Genomic DNA, 16,042 nt, shown 5'->3' with positions numbered 1-16,042 from the left:
GGGACCAGTCTCTTTTCTGCAGTGCCCAATAACAGGACAAGGGGCAATGGGCACGAGATGGAGCATAGGAGGTTCAAGTTAAACTTCTTTACTGTGAAAGTGACAGAGCACTGGAACAGGCTGTCCAGAGAGGTTATGGAGTCTCCTCTGGAGACATTCAAAACCCATCTGGACATGTTTCTGTGTGGCTTGCCCTAAGTGATTATGCTCTAGCAGAGGGGGTTGGACTACATGATCTTCAGAGATTACTTCCAACCCTGACAGCTCTGCAACTCTACAAGCTCCAGAAAAAGCATGGAAAAAAGATGAAAAAGAAAGCTTGCAGTGAAATGACCAACTTAACCCTACATGTACACAAAGTCACACACCTGAAGAACTCTAAATGTCCAGTACCAAAGACAAGGTGTTAGAAAGCAACATGCACTCAAATAGTTAAAAACTAACATGAAAAGACAACCTAGAGCTGTGAATAGATGTTTCAAATGCACCCTTAATTGTAAAAGTGCCTCAATTTTAACTCGGCTGCCCTAGAACTGTTTCAAATCAGTTGTCTTTTTTTTTGTAATGGTTCCTAGATTTTGAAAGAGGACATTAAAAATACAGAAATTCTATCAAGTAGCACATGAAATATCTGGTTAATCAACAGCTTTAAGCATGTGTGATTCATACACAGGTTTCTGACACTTAGGTTAATGGAATAGCTGACAGCTCTAATACACTATCCTTTTCTACAAGAATCAACATTATAAGCAAAAAACCAACTTGTTAGTAGGTTTGCAGATATTTACTGGCTACAGAGGAATCACAAAGCTCAGCTTACATGTCCAACCTAGAAACACCCATGGACAGAATTGTTTCACCCTACTCTCCCTCCCTCCATCATAAATTTGGTCCCAGTTTCTTCCCAGTCTCTGAGACCCTCTTTTCAATTTTGTGATTCTCCTTTCCCTCCCAGCTTCAAATCAACCCCCAAGACAGCTTGTAGCACCTCCCCACTCCTACCAACCTCTCTCCTTCTGGTCAGCTTAGTCCATCTAACTCAATCCACTGCTAAAAGCAAAATATCTTTTTTGTTTCCTCTAGCCCTGCATTTGTTTCTCATCATGCAAATTAGATAATTCCCTCCTCCATTCCACCATAGCACCTACGAGGGGCAGGCAAGCTAGAGTTTGGTAAAGAACATGAGAAAAGCTTCCTGCTTTCCCTCCTAACCTTAGGTGAGGGCAGCTGAACTCAGTCATTTATGGGGCAGGTCTTTCACAGCAGCATGTGATTAGTGAATGTAGCCCCAGTCAAGGCATACATGTCCTAAGAAGGGAGGCTTTTCTGAGTAGCATAGTGGGATATTTTTAGTGGCTAAGTGGCATGTGTGTTGAACTGTTTTTTAGAGAAACAGCAAAACTTGCCCTTATATTTTTCTAGAATAGCCATCTCTCCCCACATTTTCTAATACTGGGCCTTGAAGACAGAACTATTGAAAAATTACTGAAAGGTGTTATTGTGAACAAACAAACTTTCCTCAAGCTTCTTGCTGAAAAGGTTGCAGTAATTTTGGCTGAACTCTTTAAAATCATCTGAGTGTAGTAACTGCTGAGGGTATATATCAAGCTAAATGGTTAATTTCAGCTATGTTCTAGTTAGTAGAGAACAAGGTCTTACTATGGAAATAATCGGGGAATAAGTGACTGTAACAGCCTACAGCTCAGTAACAAATGGGCTAACAAAAGAAAATACTGTGAGAGGAATACAAATAAAGTGTACACCCAATCAGGTTTTATCACTTACTATTCTCCCAGAGTATCTCCCTAACCCCAAAATAAGCTCCTTCTGCTGCCTTCCTCTGGTGTTACTGATTATGTAGGAAAAAAACAAAGGACTTAATAAAAACACTGACTATGCTGAACAACCTCCTATGACAGTGCACTGCAGGATGAGAGGAAGAGCTGGAGTCACAGCCTGATAGGAACAGTCAGCCATTATGCAAGGCACTACAGAATTCAAACTGATCAAAATACAAAGAGACAGTAGCACCTATGGGGTATACAGACACCACGTTTACAAAAAACCTCCTTACCTCTCAGGCATGGTCAGCTGCACAACCTTAAGGCAGGATATTTGTCTGAGGCTGAACTCCTTGAGAGCTTGCAAACCAAATGTCAGCCCTCCTTGCAGAGAAATGAGCCCTGTAACACTGTCCTGAATTCACTAATGCTTGCTTGTGTGGCTTCTGAAAAACTCAGGTAATAGGCTGGTAGGATAAGGGAACAGGGATTCACTTACACCTTCATAGACCTAGTGACAGGGAACAAAAATCTGTGGTTTATATAGTCAAGGCAATTTGTAGAAAAAATTTTCTTCTTACCAATTCAATTGCTAATTAAAAAATGGTCATCTGGGCACAGCAAAAGAAAACAAACAACCAAACCAAAAGCTCCCGTCTCTGTAGTGGTAACTAAGCAAGTAAAAGCTGCCTAGAGCACCAAGTTGCTACAGAAATTGCTTGACTGAAGTCAGCCAGCCAGTCTTTTTAGCCACTTGGTGGAACTTGATTCATCCAGCTGCCTCCTACACCTTTCTGAACTTGAGGATGCTGGTACAGGAACTTGGATTTATGCTATGGTAAGGAAAGTGCTGAGCTGCTAATGTTTTCATAGGCGACATTTCTTGTCACAGGCAACAAAATCTCAGTGAGAATACAGGTGGTCTCCTTAACAGAGAACCATACTCACCTCCCTTTCTTCTGTGTCAATGCAAAGATTCTTTGTTAAAAAGGTTACTGACCTGTGCTCAATGACAGCTATTTTTTTCCCAAATAGCCAAGTGCACAAGCATCCTATGTCAGACACTCTCTTCATTGTAAAAAGGCATATAATTTACAGAGGAAGCTACCCCCAAACTTGTGGAGTCATAGTTAGCTTAGTAAGCCTTAATAGTGTCTGCACAAGAGCAATTTTAGATCTTCGGGGCATCCAGGATGCTTAGACCCATATGCCCTCACATGATGAACCTAAGGCAGCTTTGTGACAGAGCGTCCAAAAAGGTTTCCTCCAACTCTGCCTCTTCTCATCATTAACTCCATTGAGCTGGTTCACTCTCATTTCAGACAACCAGGAATTTTAGGTAAGCTGAATAACTTTGTTGGGATTTCTCTGGATCTGGCAGATGTCTGTAGACAGCAGAATTCAAACGCTGGTAGTTTAGGCAGAGACTTGGACAAGGGAGGAGTTACACTGCTTAAAGACATTTCTATTAGGTTTGTCTGCTTCCAGCCCTTAGTGTTCAAGTGGAGTTTACTGTGTTATCTTTCAAAGGTGGCCTTGACTTTGCTTTAAGCACAGACTTTGGATTAGACAACAAGAATGCTATAGAGCTGCAGTGAAGGCTCCCTTGGTGGGTTAACATCTGGATTGGGTGCCCAAGGGGTAGCTGGGAGGAAGCTGTGTGGTGAAGGAGAGCGTGTGTTTATGGCCACTGACAGCAACTGCTCAGTCATATTAGTGCAGATACAAACAACAGACTTCTCAGGAACAACACATATGATCAGGCACAATGTGCAAAAATGTATGCTTTATTTTAACACCAAAATTCTTCATTTGAGGCTGAGTAGGAATTCTTCTTGTAAACAGCCTATGTGAGTTAAAATGAAATCACTTAGATGATCTGTAAACTGGGAGTTTCTATCTGCAGAGACGAACACTGCAGCATCAGAGTGTATTTTTCTCCTGGTAATACTGTAATAATAACCCTTCAGATTTCTGTTGATTGCATCATTCTCCAAAAATTTCTCTTGCTTGATATCAGACAGAAAGTGAACAGTAAAATTCTGTTCAGTCATTTTTATGTCATGAATGATTCACCAAAACTGATGCTGACTTTGAAGCCTGTTCCATGTGTGTGTCCCTGAGGAATTTACTGGGACAATATATCTCTTAAACTCCAGGTATTCCATTGGCTTGATGTTTACAGGAAAGAAAATCAGGTAAAGTAGTAATGATTCACTGACTATAATTGACAAAAAACCCACAATAAAACAAAACCAGACTTCCAAAGCATTGAAATTATCTCATTTATCTTAATGAAAAAAAAAGTCAAAAGCACAAAAAGCATTTTGGTCAAATTTGATGTTACAAAACATTTTTGTATTTATTTAAGATCATGTTCTACTCTGTAGTTATACTGTATGTTTTCTGAAAAAATAATATGCAAACAGATTATTGCATAACACATCTCTTCAAAGTTAGCCCAGAAATATTCACTAAATTATTTTTTTAACACAATAAGAAAAGTGTTTTAATATCTTACGTTTAAATTCCAGAGAGTTTTATCACATGAGATATTCTGTGGAAAGCAGCACCTATTTACCTCTCTGTAAGCCATTATGAAGATGGAACTAGCCTCTCAGACAAAACAACAGAGGTGATTAAAACACAAGCTGAATAAAGCAGGTCACCGAGTGGGTTCTTGCAGAGTGAGTATTTCACTTGGCTGTGTGTGTGGAATATTTTGCATAATGGTCTAGAGACCTCCTAGGATTTTGCTATTACAGAATATACATATACATAGTGCTAAGACACAGAGAAGTGGTATTTCACATTATGCCTATGCCTGTTTAGGGCTCACTGTCTATGTAGCACGAGCAAAAAGTAACATTAAAATAAAATAATTATTAAACAGAAAATATTTCATTATGCAAACAAAGAAAAATAGTATATTTTAGTTTAGAGACAGTTCAAGCATATACAGCATATACATAATAAAGCTCAGGCGTTTCTTTTTTTTGTATTAGCTAAAGAAGCAGTCATGAAACTGTTGTATATTGGCTTAAAACTTTACAACCACCTAGTGCATTCTCCTTGATCACCTTTTAAAAATACACATCTGAGATGGATACATTGCACTGCTGAAGTTTACAATATATATTTCAAATTTACAAAAATACAGAAAAACAAGATTTCTTACACTCAGATACTGAGCATTAACCCTTTGAGTACTAATTCCCACCTGCAACACTGCAGAACACATTCATCTGACTTACATGTTTTTATAACATTCTAACATTATAATTGTCATCTTTATGTACACTATTAGGAAATGTATTCCTATGTATTACAAAAAAAAAAAAAAGGTAGAGACTAATAAACAGCTAATAATAGAAAAATAATGGGTTGAAGTATGTGAAGATTTCTGCAACATATACACAGAGAATCACACACTGATGATCTCTCCAGTGAATTTTCTATTTCCTCTCTGCAGCAATGTAGCAATTACACACACCTGTGTTAAAACACAACAGCAATCTTTCTCATGTGGCCATACAGAATTGTGCTTTTTCTCTAATTTATGGATGCACTGCTCACTTTCCACTGTAGAAATTTTTCTCTCAGCTCTATTCGCCTATTCACTTCCTGTGATCCGTTATTACTCTACACCCCTCCTATTTGAAGGAAACGGTTTAATTTCACATAGGGATAATTATGATGCAGTTCTGTACTGTGAGTTGATGCTTTGTGTTCAGATGTTCATAGAAACATGAAAAAAATTCTTGCCGAGAGCCTTTTTAATAGAGAATGGTACTGACCCTGGAAAGCCCTTCCATTCAGCAGAAATCATGAACATAAAGAACTTCTCTGAAGGTCAAATTTGCATTAAAGGATGAAGAGAATCTGAAATTTGCTAGGGAAGGAAATGGGTTTTCAGAAAGCAAGTGGTGAAATGACTAGATGAACTCTAAGAAGGTGTGATTCTGGAAAATGACTGAGCTTTCTCTTTCCTGACAAATCTGGACTACATTGATCATGTAACTAAACAGACAATATCACATATACAGTGTCTCTGAACTAGAATAAGCTATTTTAAGAAAATAATTGTAGTCCTCAAAGAGTTAATGACAAAACTGCTCTACCTTAACAGATGTGGAAAAGCTATTGTGAAACAGCTTACAGATTTGGTCAAAAGGCATAGTTTACAAAGAAGTGTGAAACTTGTTGAGACATTTGCTATTACACTGCACAATGTCACATACAATGAGTAGTGCATGCTCTGTAAAGATATTAGAGTGGACCCTTATCAAAGCTATCATATAACCTTATACAAAGGATTGTGCCACTTAAACTAGTGCAGAGTGATTTTTTTTTTCTGTAGATTTATAATGCTCTAGATTAATATCAATAGGGTTTTCACAGCCTTGTACAACACTTTTTTTGTTCTTTTTTTTTAACACATGTAATACTAGAAAACAGCAAATGATATATCCTGACCTATGTCATGCAAAATACAACCAATACAGCACCACAGATGTAACAGAGACATTACTTAGCACTTCTCTCCAACAAGAAAAAGGACAGACAGAGACTGTACATTACACAACTTTACAGGCCATATGCTACAGGAGATCTTTAGAGGCAGTATCACTTTTGTAGAGCTAAAAAGCTGTAATTTTATAAAATCCTGTTTACCATTTCTACCATATTATCTTCTGATTAAAATCCATGGCACAGTAATAATATTTTGCTACAAAAATAAATAAGTAAATGTTTAAGATGCTGATATGTTTATAAAAAGTGTCTGAAGCCACTACAGAACAAAAGTGAAAACAATGAATGAAAATGATGAATTTCTAAAGAAATGTTTTGTGTAACAAAAGGATATTGCCTCTCATATTCAATTGTCTAGACTTCATTTTCTAATTATCTTTCAGGATAATGTTATATAGCTTTCTTTTAAAAATAACTTCACTTTAAAACTGTCACTATCTCTCTCTTTTAGACTCTTATTGAGAAAATGGCAAAAAAGATGGGAAAGCTGTACAATTTACTGCTGAGCTACACAAATACATCATCATATTTAGTTTGGAATAAAAACAAAATAACAATGGTTTAGGGGGAAAAAACACACTCTGATGGCCCATGAACTACACAGTAGTTTCATTTTTCCAAGGGCCAGTTTTGATATTTCCTGTACTATCTGAGCTGTATATCATGGCTTCATGCACATTTCCCTTGAGAATTCCGTTGTGATTTGTCGTATTAAACGGCAATGACTGTGTCCGTGGGTGCATTTCAAAATGAGCTGGATGGTGCACAGTGTCACTTTCTGGCATTTTAGCACAACTATATATGACAGTACTTGCATCGCTACTTTCGGGCTGGTTGACAGTAGGATATGGATCACTTTTTGAGCAGCAGGCCCGTCTGTGACCTGACTGGCTATCATGTGTACTGTGGGGACTGTCTGTATGTGAGCTGTGGATGCTGCCATCAATACTTGAAGGAATGTGATAGGCATATTCTCTTTCACCTGCAGACCTATGCCGACTGAAATAACGTGGCTTAGTTCTGCTTTTGAGACATCTATGAATGTGCATGTTGGGCCTGAAGGTTCCCTCATTGTGGACGTGAATGTGAGCTTCATCATCAAGTAGGTGATCACAGTGCATTTTTGCACAACACGGTGTCACAGGTGAAAGACAGTTAACGTGGTTTTGAACCGCTTGTAGGTTAGTGAGTTTGCAGTGGCTAGCTGCTGGATGGTTAAACACAGCTGTTTTGTTGGGACATGGTGATTCCTGAAGACAAGGTGCATGGACTTGAGTGTCACCATTGACATTAACCTTTGGGCGCACATTAACTTGAACAGAATAGGTGTTTCTTCTAGATGGGCAACAGGACCACCAGCAATGCCACACATCATCTCGCTTTGCACAGTGATGGATCAGGATGAAAAGCCCCAAGGTCACACAGAAGGCTCCATAAAGACAACTAAATATCATATCCAAGAAATGACCTTGAGATACTGCAAGTGCTCCAAAGGTCCAAGTGGCAGTAAACAGGAACAAAGTGAATGCTGCGGCTCGAAGCTGAGCCTTAAATGAATGCTCATTTTCCAATAAGGAAGAAGAAATCATGGAGCAGGTTGCCTGGGGAACGGACACAGAGTCTGTAATATGACCATGGCCCACCTCAGTACTCGGCATTCTCTGTGGATCTTCTGTCTTTTCCTTTAACTCATATTTGCGTTCAGGATGGCGCTTCAGCTGCACGTATGTGCAGAGAAAGTAAACACAGGTGACTAGCACAATGAATGCCACTGGCCCATAAAAAGCACCGAGACTAGGCTCCCATGCCATCCAGCAACTGAAAACAACAAAAAAAAGAGAGTCAAGAACATTTTGTGGCCCACACAAGGTGTGATGGACAACTAATGGATGTGAAACTGGCCTTTCTGACTAACCAGTGTGACCCAGAAGTTCCTCAGAACTGTATGCCTCAGAACTTCAGATATATTCATTGCAGAGAAAGCATTTCTCTCTAATATTGATGAAACTGAGACATCACGTTCATTTTTTTTAATCTAAAAAAAATTCTAGTATAATTTACAGCATATTTAAGCTGAAAATTTCCAAGAAATGTAGGTCAGTTTAGAACCTAGAGTTGCAGCAAAATATAAGACCACTTATATCAACCCTTTTTTCTACTATTAAAAACGTCAGCACTACTACTTTGATTAAAAAGCAAATGAGGCATAGTTTATACATCTGTGTGAGCAATAGAAATGTTTCTGTCAATGAACACTGGTACAAACTCCAAAGTGTGAAGATTACTCTTACGGAATTTTCCTATTGCCAAAGTGGAGAACAGCCTGAGTAATAAGGGAGGCTGAAAAAAGACTTCCAGTTGAACAGTCACTGCTTTCTGCAGTGAGCAGACCCAAAAGATATATGCCATTTCTGAATTCTCCACTGTTTCTGAAATTCCAGGGAGCTCATTTACTTTTATTTGAATGCCCTCAGAAAAATTAAGGAAATTGATGGTCTCCTTGTGATACACTTCTAGCATAATATTATTGTAGCATGGATTATTATTTGCTAGGCTTTAAATAATATAAACATAACAGTTTTAAACCTGCTTAAAGTAGTTCAGAGGCCAATATAAGCTCAATAAGCCTCAGTTAGCTGCATTATTTAGTAGCAGTCTAACAGGACTGTCCTGAGGATGAATGATCTAATCAAATAAACATGGGAGAAGAAAACACCTCTGGCTAATGAAATCCCAGATGGAAACTGGGAGAACCTGGGACAGGGAGAGAATTAATACTTGCCTAGTTTTCACTCTTCTCTATGATCTGCTTTTATCTACAGCTACAATCAGGCTATTGAGCTAGTGGTATAAGCTAATACAGCTTTTATTAAGTTCTAATACTCTAAATATTGCATGGACTTCTGGAAATAAGAAGAAGTTATTTTCCCTATCTGTTGGACTAGGACAAGAAATAATGGGCTTAAACTGTAGCAAGAAAGATTTAAATTAGATTTTTCAAAAAGTTGTTTAGCTGTTAGGATAATTACAATAATAACCTGTTGGAATAAAGGGTAGTGTATCCATTATTGGAACGGTTAAAGCACCTCAGATAAATAACTGTCAGGAATGGTTTGTATATAGCTAACTTCCCACTGGGTCACAAAGACAGAGCAGATGATCTGTCATGATTCATTCCAGCTCTAAAAGTGACATTGTGTGACACTTCATACTCCTTTAGGCATGTGTTATTGGTTGCAATCCTTCCAATACAGCAAGGAGCCTTCTGATATCACATTCTTGTCAAGCCAGGAATCATCTACCACTAACTATAAAAAGGGCAGCATGAGTTTTTCTCCCAGACTGAGAACCTCTCAGGTAAAAAGAGGGAGTCCCATTGGGTATTCATCACAAGCAACTGCAGCGTAACTACTTCATTTTTTTTTGAACCTTAAACAAAAACATACGTACATTTATTAATAGACTTAGAAACACTACATGGAATATGTATTTTGCTGTCAGACATGCATATGAAAAGATTTCCTGAAAGATAACTGAAAAGATATGTAAGTTACCACCTATGTTTAATTGGATAAGCAGAGAGCACAAAGCTATGTGAATACCTGAAGTACATTTGAATGCTGAATATTTGATGCAAAGTGGAGAATGGAATGCTTCCCAGAGGAACAATCTCTTGGGATGCTCTTACTTCAAGTGGAACCTCAGTGTGGATCACTTAAAAAATCAGTTCTGTAAAATAAGTTCAATATTGTGCATCTACATTTGCTGTACTATACTATTAAAAATGAATAAGGCACGTAACTCACTAATGCTGTTGTTGAGCTGGCTTTTTACTCAGTCATAACCATCTCTCACCTGTGCCTTGTTTTCTGTACAGGCTCTGGTACCAGGTATCAACTGGCTATGATTAATAGGATTAAAGAAGCATAACCTCCGTAAGTGTGCCAAAATGAAAAATGTCTCACATTTATGAACATAAATGAGTCTTTTAATATACTGTTGATTATAAATAAGTGTCTAATTGGGTAAGTTTGAATAAATATATGAATGTGTGTTGGGCTCTAGGCAGGGCAACATCACTCACAGTATATACTAATTTATTACCAGAATTTAAATTTCAGTTACATTAAATAAATGCCTTTAAGGAACAAAATGCTCACTTACAAACCTCCTTTGTTTCCACTTTTCTTACCCAGAACATAACTAGTTTCAAATGTAATACAATAGCTGCTCAAAGTAGTAACTAAGAGTGATGTCCTCCTCAGTACTAGGGCTGTCAGAGTACGAATATCTCCATTAGTGTGCCAGTCATTGCCATGCTGTTGGATCATTTGCACAGAATGTACACACTTTGCAGTGTGATTCACTTTCTCCTACACTTCTACGGCAAGATCTATTGTACTTTATTGACATCTCATGTTTCATGCCAAGAATATGATAATAACCATGTGATGCCTGGACAGCTTGTGGAGGTACACTGACCACTAACACACTAGTACACTGGAGGGCTATGTCAGTATTGCAAGACATTGTAACTGGAACATTTCCAGGTCGTGAAAATCCAAATAATTGTTTTTTAAGGAAGAGATGGGGGTGGAGGAGAGGAAGGTGGGATTTTCACTTGTCCTTTATTCACATACTTATTTCTAAATTACTTTAAATACCTCACCTGAAGGATATCAATTCAAGGTAGATAATTAATTGAATGTATTTAATTAATTACTAGCTCCATTAAATATGCTATCCATTAGGTATTTTTAATATTCTTTCACATATTCAGATGTAAATGAGGCCTAATTCTGTAAATGAAACATGTTTTTATTGACTGTAATGGAGACAAATTGATAGAGGTGAAGCAGCAAGTCCCAGATTAACACATTGCTCTTTCTTAACTATTATTTAACAAAATTTCATAATAAATGTCATCCTAAGTGGCATGTCTGTACCCCTTATGAAATCAGTTACATTTACCAGCGTAAGAAAAATGTATTTTCCTTAAAAGTTTTATGATAATAGTTTATACTTACTATGGTGCATTGCCTTCAATCCCATAATTATTGATATTGGTTGCTGCTGTAATCCCACATATAATAAAAGGAACTCCGCCACTAATCAGGTAAAATCTATTGAGAGATAATAACCAATATTTTAATTTGCCTGAGTTGTAGTCAAATGTTACTTTTAAAATAGTTGTACCATGTAGTATCTCGAGTATAAAATATTGCTGAAACATTAAACATGTGCCTAAAATCAGAAAAGCAAAGAATGAAGTACTGTCACAATAAACACAGTCCTTTATGAAGCAGACAGAAGAAAGCTTAATACTTAATATTCATAGGGACCCACTTTTAACAATCTCTTGACTTATGTTTTTAGTAAATGTAATTACTATTGCAGTCATATGAACAGAACTTTGTCTAATGAAAAAAACCTACACCCCAAATAAAATCATTCAACTCACCTAGATATTTATATTTAATAGTTATTAAATATGAAAGCATTATAAATTAAAAATATTCAGACAAAGCAGCTGTATTTACTTTAACCTGAAAATGTTCCCAGGGAAATTGACTTAAAAAACAGAAACATTTTCCTTATTTCTGGATGACAAAAGAAATGGACAAAGTTAGACAAAGGCAAGAGGGGCAGTTCACTTGCAAAAATGTATTTTGTTTTGTTTTCTGCACAGAGAAATAATCTGCAGAAATGAGGAGGATTAAATATCCCTTTACATATACCACCCTTTGCTTCACTAATTCAATACTCAGCCTTGCAAATGCATGAAATTTGAGGGCTTCAGCAAGATCTCATAAATATCCAAGAAGAGTTTTAACCTAAGCATTAATCTTTCTGTAAAGACTTGTATTCCAAGACTGAAAGCACATAGTTTCTCACCCCTTTAACTGGGCAAAAGCCACTGAACTACTTGGAAGTAACAGTCATTCCAATGTATGATCATTAGGCTACATCCAAGTCCTAGGGGATGTCTCACTGAAGTAGGCAAATTTGTCCAAATTCAGCAAATTAAACAATAATCACATTTTCTGTTTATATAAGCAAACCACAAAGATTATGCACACACATGGCACTTCCACTGCTGTGGTCTCTGAGTTGGAGAGCACTGGCCCAGGTGCATGTGAGGCTACAGCTGGAAGCAATGCTGCTCAGCAGCAAAAGGGAAAATGTTCCACCACACCTAGAAGTTCAGCTGGTTTTCTGAGCATCCTGACTCATTTTCTGGTTTAACCAATGCTCTTCTGTCAGTAGACAAAATTATTTCTTCCCAAGTCTGGTGCTCGAAACAGTATGTAAGGATACAGACACTTCCCAATCACTGCTATTATGCTGTCCATCAGGATTAAGGAACCTGATAACACATGGGATACATGCTGACCAGAATCTGGCTGCTAGTTTCTTATAATGTGTTAGAAAGTTTCACAATCATTGCAAGGCAGGATTTTTACATAAAGAGAAATAGTAAGATTAAATAAATTAGCATATAAAGCAGACCCAAAATTACTGTTAGAATTTCTTAAACTCTTTCCCCCAGCTCCTTGTGAAGCAACATTAGAGGCCAGGCCTCACAAAATTTCATGTTAACATATACAGTCCATCTTTGTCCAAATGGTCTAAGCTGTAAACAGAACTGAGAAAATAATCCTCCACAATCATCAAAAAGCCCTTCGAATTTGATAGCTTCAAAGTCATTACATATATTTTTTTCTTCAAACTTGGCTTCTTCTGTAGAACTCAACAAATTCCAATGAACAAGCTGCCTCCTTACAAAAATTCATTCATTCATTGCAGTTTAATGATTGTACATGTCTTTTGACTTGAGCATATTGAATAAGCTAGCTTAATAGCTTATTATTATTTTTAACAAAGCAAGTTCAATGACATTTTTGAAATTCAGGAAATGACTAGGGTAAGCAATGAAGCATAGAAAAGTTAATCCAAATTTATGTAAGAAATAGCAAGGAGCAGAAAAATAGGAATACAGAAGCAAGTATAGGAAACTGCCCTTCAAACTCTTCTGAAGTGATTACACCATAGAATTAACCTACAATGCAACCTATAATTTCATTTTTTTGCAGTGCCACCACTTATTCCAGATTGGATACATACATTGAAATAATATCCTTATCTAAAATCTCATACAAACCAGTATTTGGATGTTAGACAGTTTACTTCATATTTCACACTTTCAGCAGGCTGCCCAAACACTACAACAGTAGCATCAGGTGTTCTGGAAGCACTAAGCTACACAGTGCTTTAGAAATGTGGCAAAATCTTTCCAAATTCTTGTCCTGGGTCATTGCAAAGAGAAAGAAAATACGTTCTAGAAATAACATAAGGTGAAGTCAAATCGTTTCCATGTACCAGTGTACCTAGCACAGCACACTACCTGTCCTGCCTCTTTGGGGGAAAAAAAAAAAAGTAAAATAGCAAATAGAAATGATAGTGTATACAGATTATTCTTTACAGGTGGATTCAAATTTTCAAAGGATGAAGGGAAAAAAAAATCTGCCAAATGGAAGAAATGGAAAAGTCAGCAAGAGAGGAATGGGATTAAAATAGAATCAACAGAAAATATAATCAAAGAAATAGAAGTTAAATTGCAAGAATAGGAGTGCATACTCTTTCCCATTTGTATGAGCAAAGGGATCTTACACAGTGTATAGAGGAGAAAAGACAACACTGGAAAGTCAGGAAGAGAGAAGAAACATTGTTCAATATGATCCATATATATGTTAGTTGTGAGAAAGTACACTTAAAGTTAAGAAATTTAAAGCAGTACTTCCAAACATTAGTTTCTATGCCATCATTAGTTTTACAAATTTCTTCTTTTTAACCAGATTATCAGGACACATAATTTTGAGGAAAAAGCTGAAGTAGAATTAATAAGGCATGAACAAAAAGTGAAGAAAAGGCAGATAATAAATAGCTATGCTTTGTATTTCCAGTAAACCTTTTAGCTAAGAGAATCAGTGTTCGATAATGTCAATTAATTTAGTCTTAGAGCCCCCTGTGTGGTCGATAAACATTGTTATCCCTCTTGTACAGAAGAGAAAACAAGCAAGGAGAGATTAAGTGTTCAAGGTTATGCAAAAAATCTGTTTCATAAGAGGACTTCTTAATTTCCACCCTCTTTAAATATAAGTTGCCCCTACTACTGTAAATTAGGGGACTGGGCAAATCATGGCATACAGAAGTTTGTCTCCAAGCCCAACAAACATGATTGTCTCTCTGTCAGTTCAAGCAAGAGCAAGAAGAATGTAACCTTATCTGAAAGATCCCTGGTTAGGGTGGTTCCCTCATGGTATTCATTAACCTTTGTCAATGACTGTCTGCCATTACTCCCTACAACACTTGACTTGTGGAGGAAGAGCCTGCTTGTGCTATTCCCTGTGCAGCCCTAATACTAACATTCACTGGCATTTTATATAGCACTGCTTGGGCATGTACACAGAACACATTTTCCAGACCAGTTAAAATGGTCTGAGTGTAAGGGTTATCACTGGAGAGATTCTGGCTTCTGCTGTTTTGCTGCTGCAGCCAACTTCTGGTGTCCTTCAGCCACACAAGTGCAAAAGTAGGACGTAATGCTCCTGTCCAGTAATTCTGTTTCACAGAACAATATAGAGTACCATAAGGATGAACCTTGTAGACTGAATAAGTACATGCTTTTCAACCATCCTTTTTTCCCCCCAAATACACTTTCTTATTTTGAAAGTAACAATCAAACTTTTTCCTTTGGTGTGTGCCTGACTCTCACTTGACTACTCCCTCTTTTGGTTTTAAAGCTTTAAAGGTCTATATCCTTTGGTTCAGTAACCAGCTTTTTTCTTCCAATTATTTTCTAATTTTTCTCTTTAGGTTGGCTGTTTTCTCTTCACAAAAGAACATGCAGTAACTCAGGACAAAAGCCAATTTTCTCTACTTGTGATACTCTCTACCACTCAAGAATGCAAAAAGGTCATACTCAGGCTACTGGTAATGAAGCTCTGTAAGCAGCAGTAAGAAGACAGAGGAACCCTGCTGTGACAGATGTGACTGTTATGATGGAGCCAGCTAACACAGAGGGTTTGACTGGTTGAAATAGCCATGCAGGTAAATGTTTAAAGACTGGGAAAGCAGACGGAAGAAACAGGAATATATTGGAATAGGTTGCCTAGGGAGGTTGCGGGTGCCCCCTCCCTGGAGGTGTTTAAGGTCAGGTTGGATGAGGCTTTGTGCAGCCTGGTCCAGTGGTAGGTGTCCCTGCTTATAGCAGGGAGGTTGCAACATGACAATCTTTAAGGTCGCTTCCAACCTTAACCATTCAATGATTAAAAAAAAAAAATAAAATAGATGAAATTTGCTAAGCAGTTAATTTATATAATTTTAAAATTGTTTGATGGAGAAAACTGTAAACCATCTGTGGTAAAATTGGGGGATTTGAAGTAATTTGCAAGCTGTTGCTTCTATAGCCCTTAGGAAGAGTTTCTAAAATGTGTATGTTGTTGCTGCTGGCTACCCAGAGATGTTTTAATGATCCCTAGTAGGCTTTTACATCACCATACGTTTATTTTCTGAAACGCATTCTATCACATCTCCACTAATATTGTTATCTAAACTAATTAGATTAAAGGTAGCCTGGTAGGCCGCAGCACGCTGCAGTCATGCCTCTTAGCTGTAGTGTAGGCAACACCTATAGCCTGAAAACCAAGCTATGCAGACACACTCAA

The 16,042-nt window shown here is 37.4% G+C and overlaps 1 protein-coding gene across 4 annotated transcripts in view; it reads right to left on the bottom strand.

The window, feature by feature from the left end:
* Window positions 1-4,047: 4,047 nt before the first annotated feature.
* Window positions 4,048-16,042, bottom strand: part of ADGRA1 (adhesion G protein-coupled receptor A1) — a 258,712-nt gene continuing 246,717 nt past the window's right edge. For all 4 annotated transcript variants that reach the window (XM_051618700.1, XM_051618701.1, XM_051618702.1 and 1 more), the window contains 2 exons: window positions 11,342-11,437; window positions 4,048-8,132 (listed from right to left, as the gene is read on the bottom strand). In XM_051618700.1, coding sequence (XP_051474660.1) covers window positions 6,911-8,132; window positions 11,342-11,437 — 1,318 coding nt within the window. In that variant the 3' untranslated portion in view covers window positions 4,048-6,910. The remainder of the gene's footprint in view (window positions 8,133-11,341; window positions 11,438-16,042) is intronic.

The sequence above is a fragment of the Apus apus genome, chromosome 4, assembly GCF_020740795.1.
Source record: "Apus apus isolate bApuApu2 chromosome 4, bApuApu2.pri.cur, whole genome shotgun sequence".
NCBI lineage: Eukaryota > Metazoa > Chordata > Aves > Apodiformes > Apodidae > Apus > Apus apus.
Note: the sequence above shows the minus strand (reverse complement) of the source record. Positions and strands in the feature narration are given on the sequence as shown.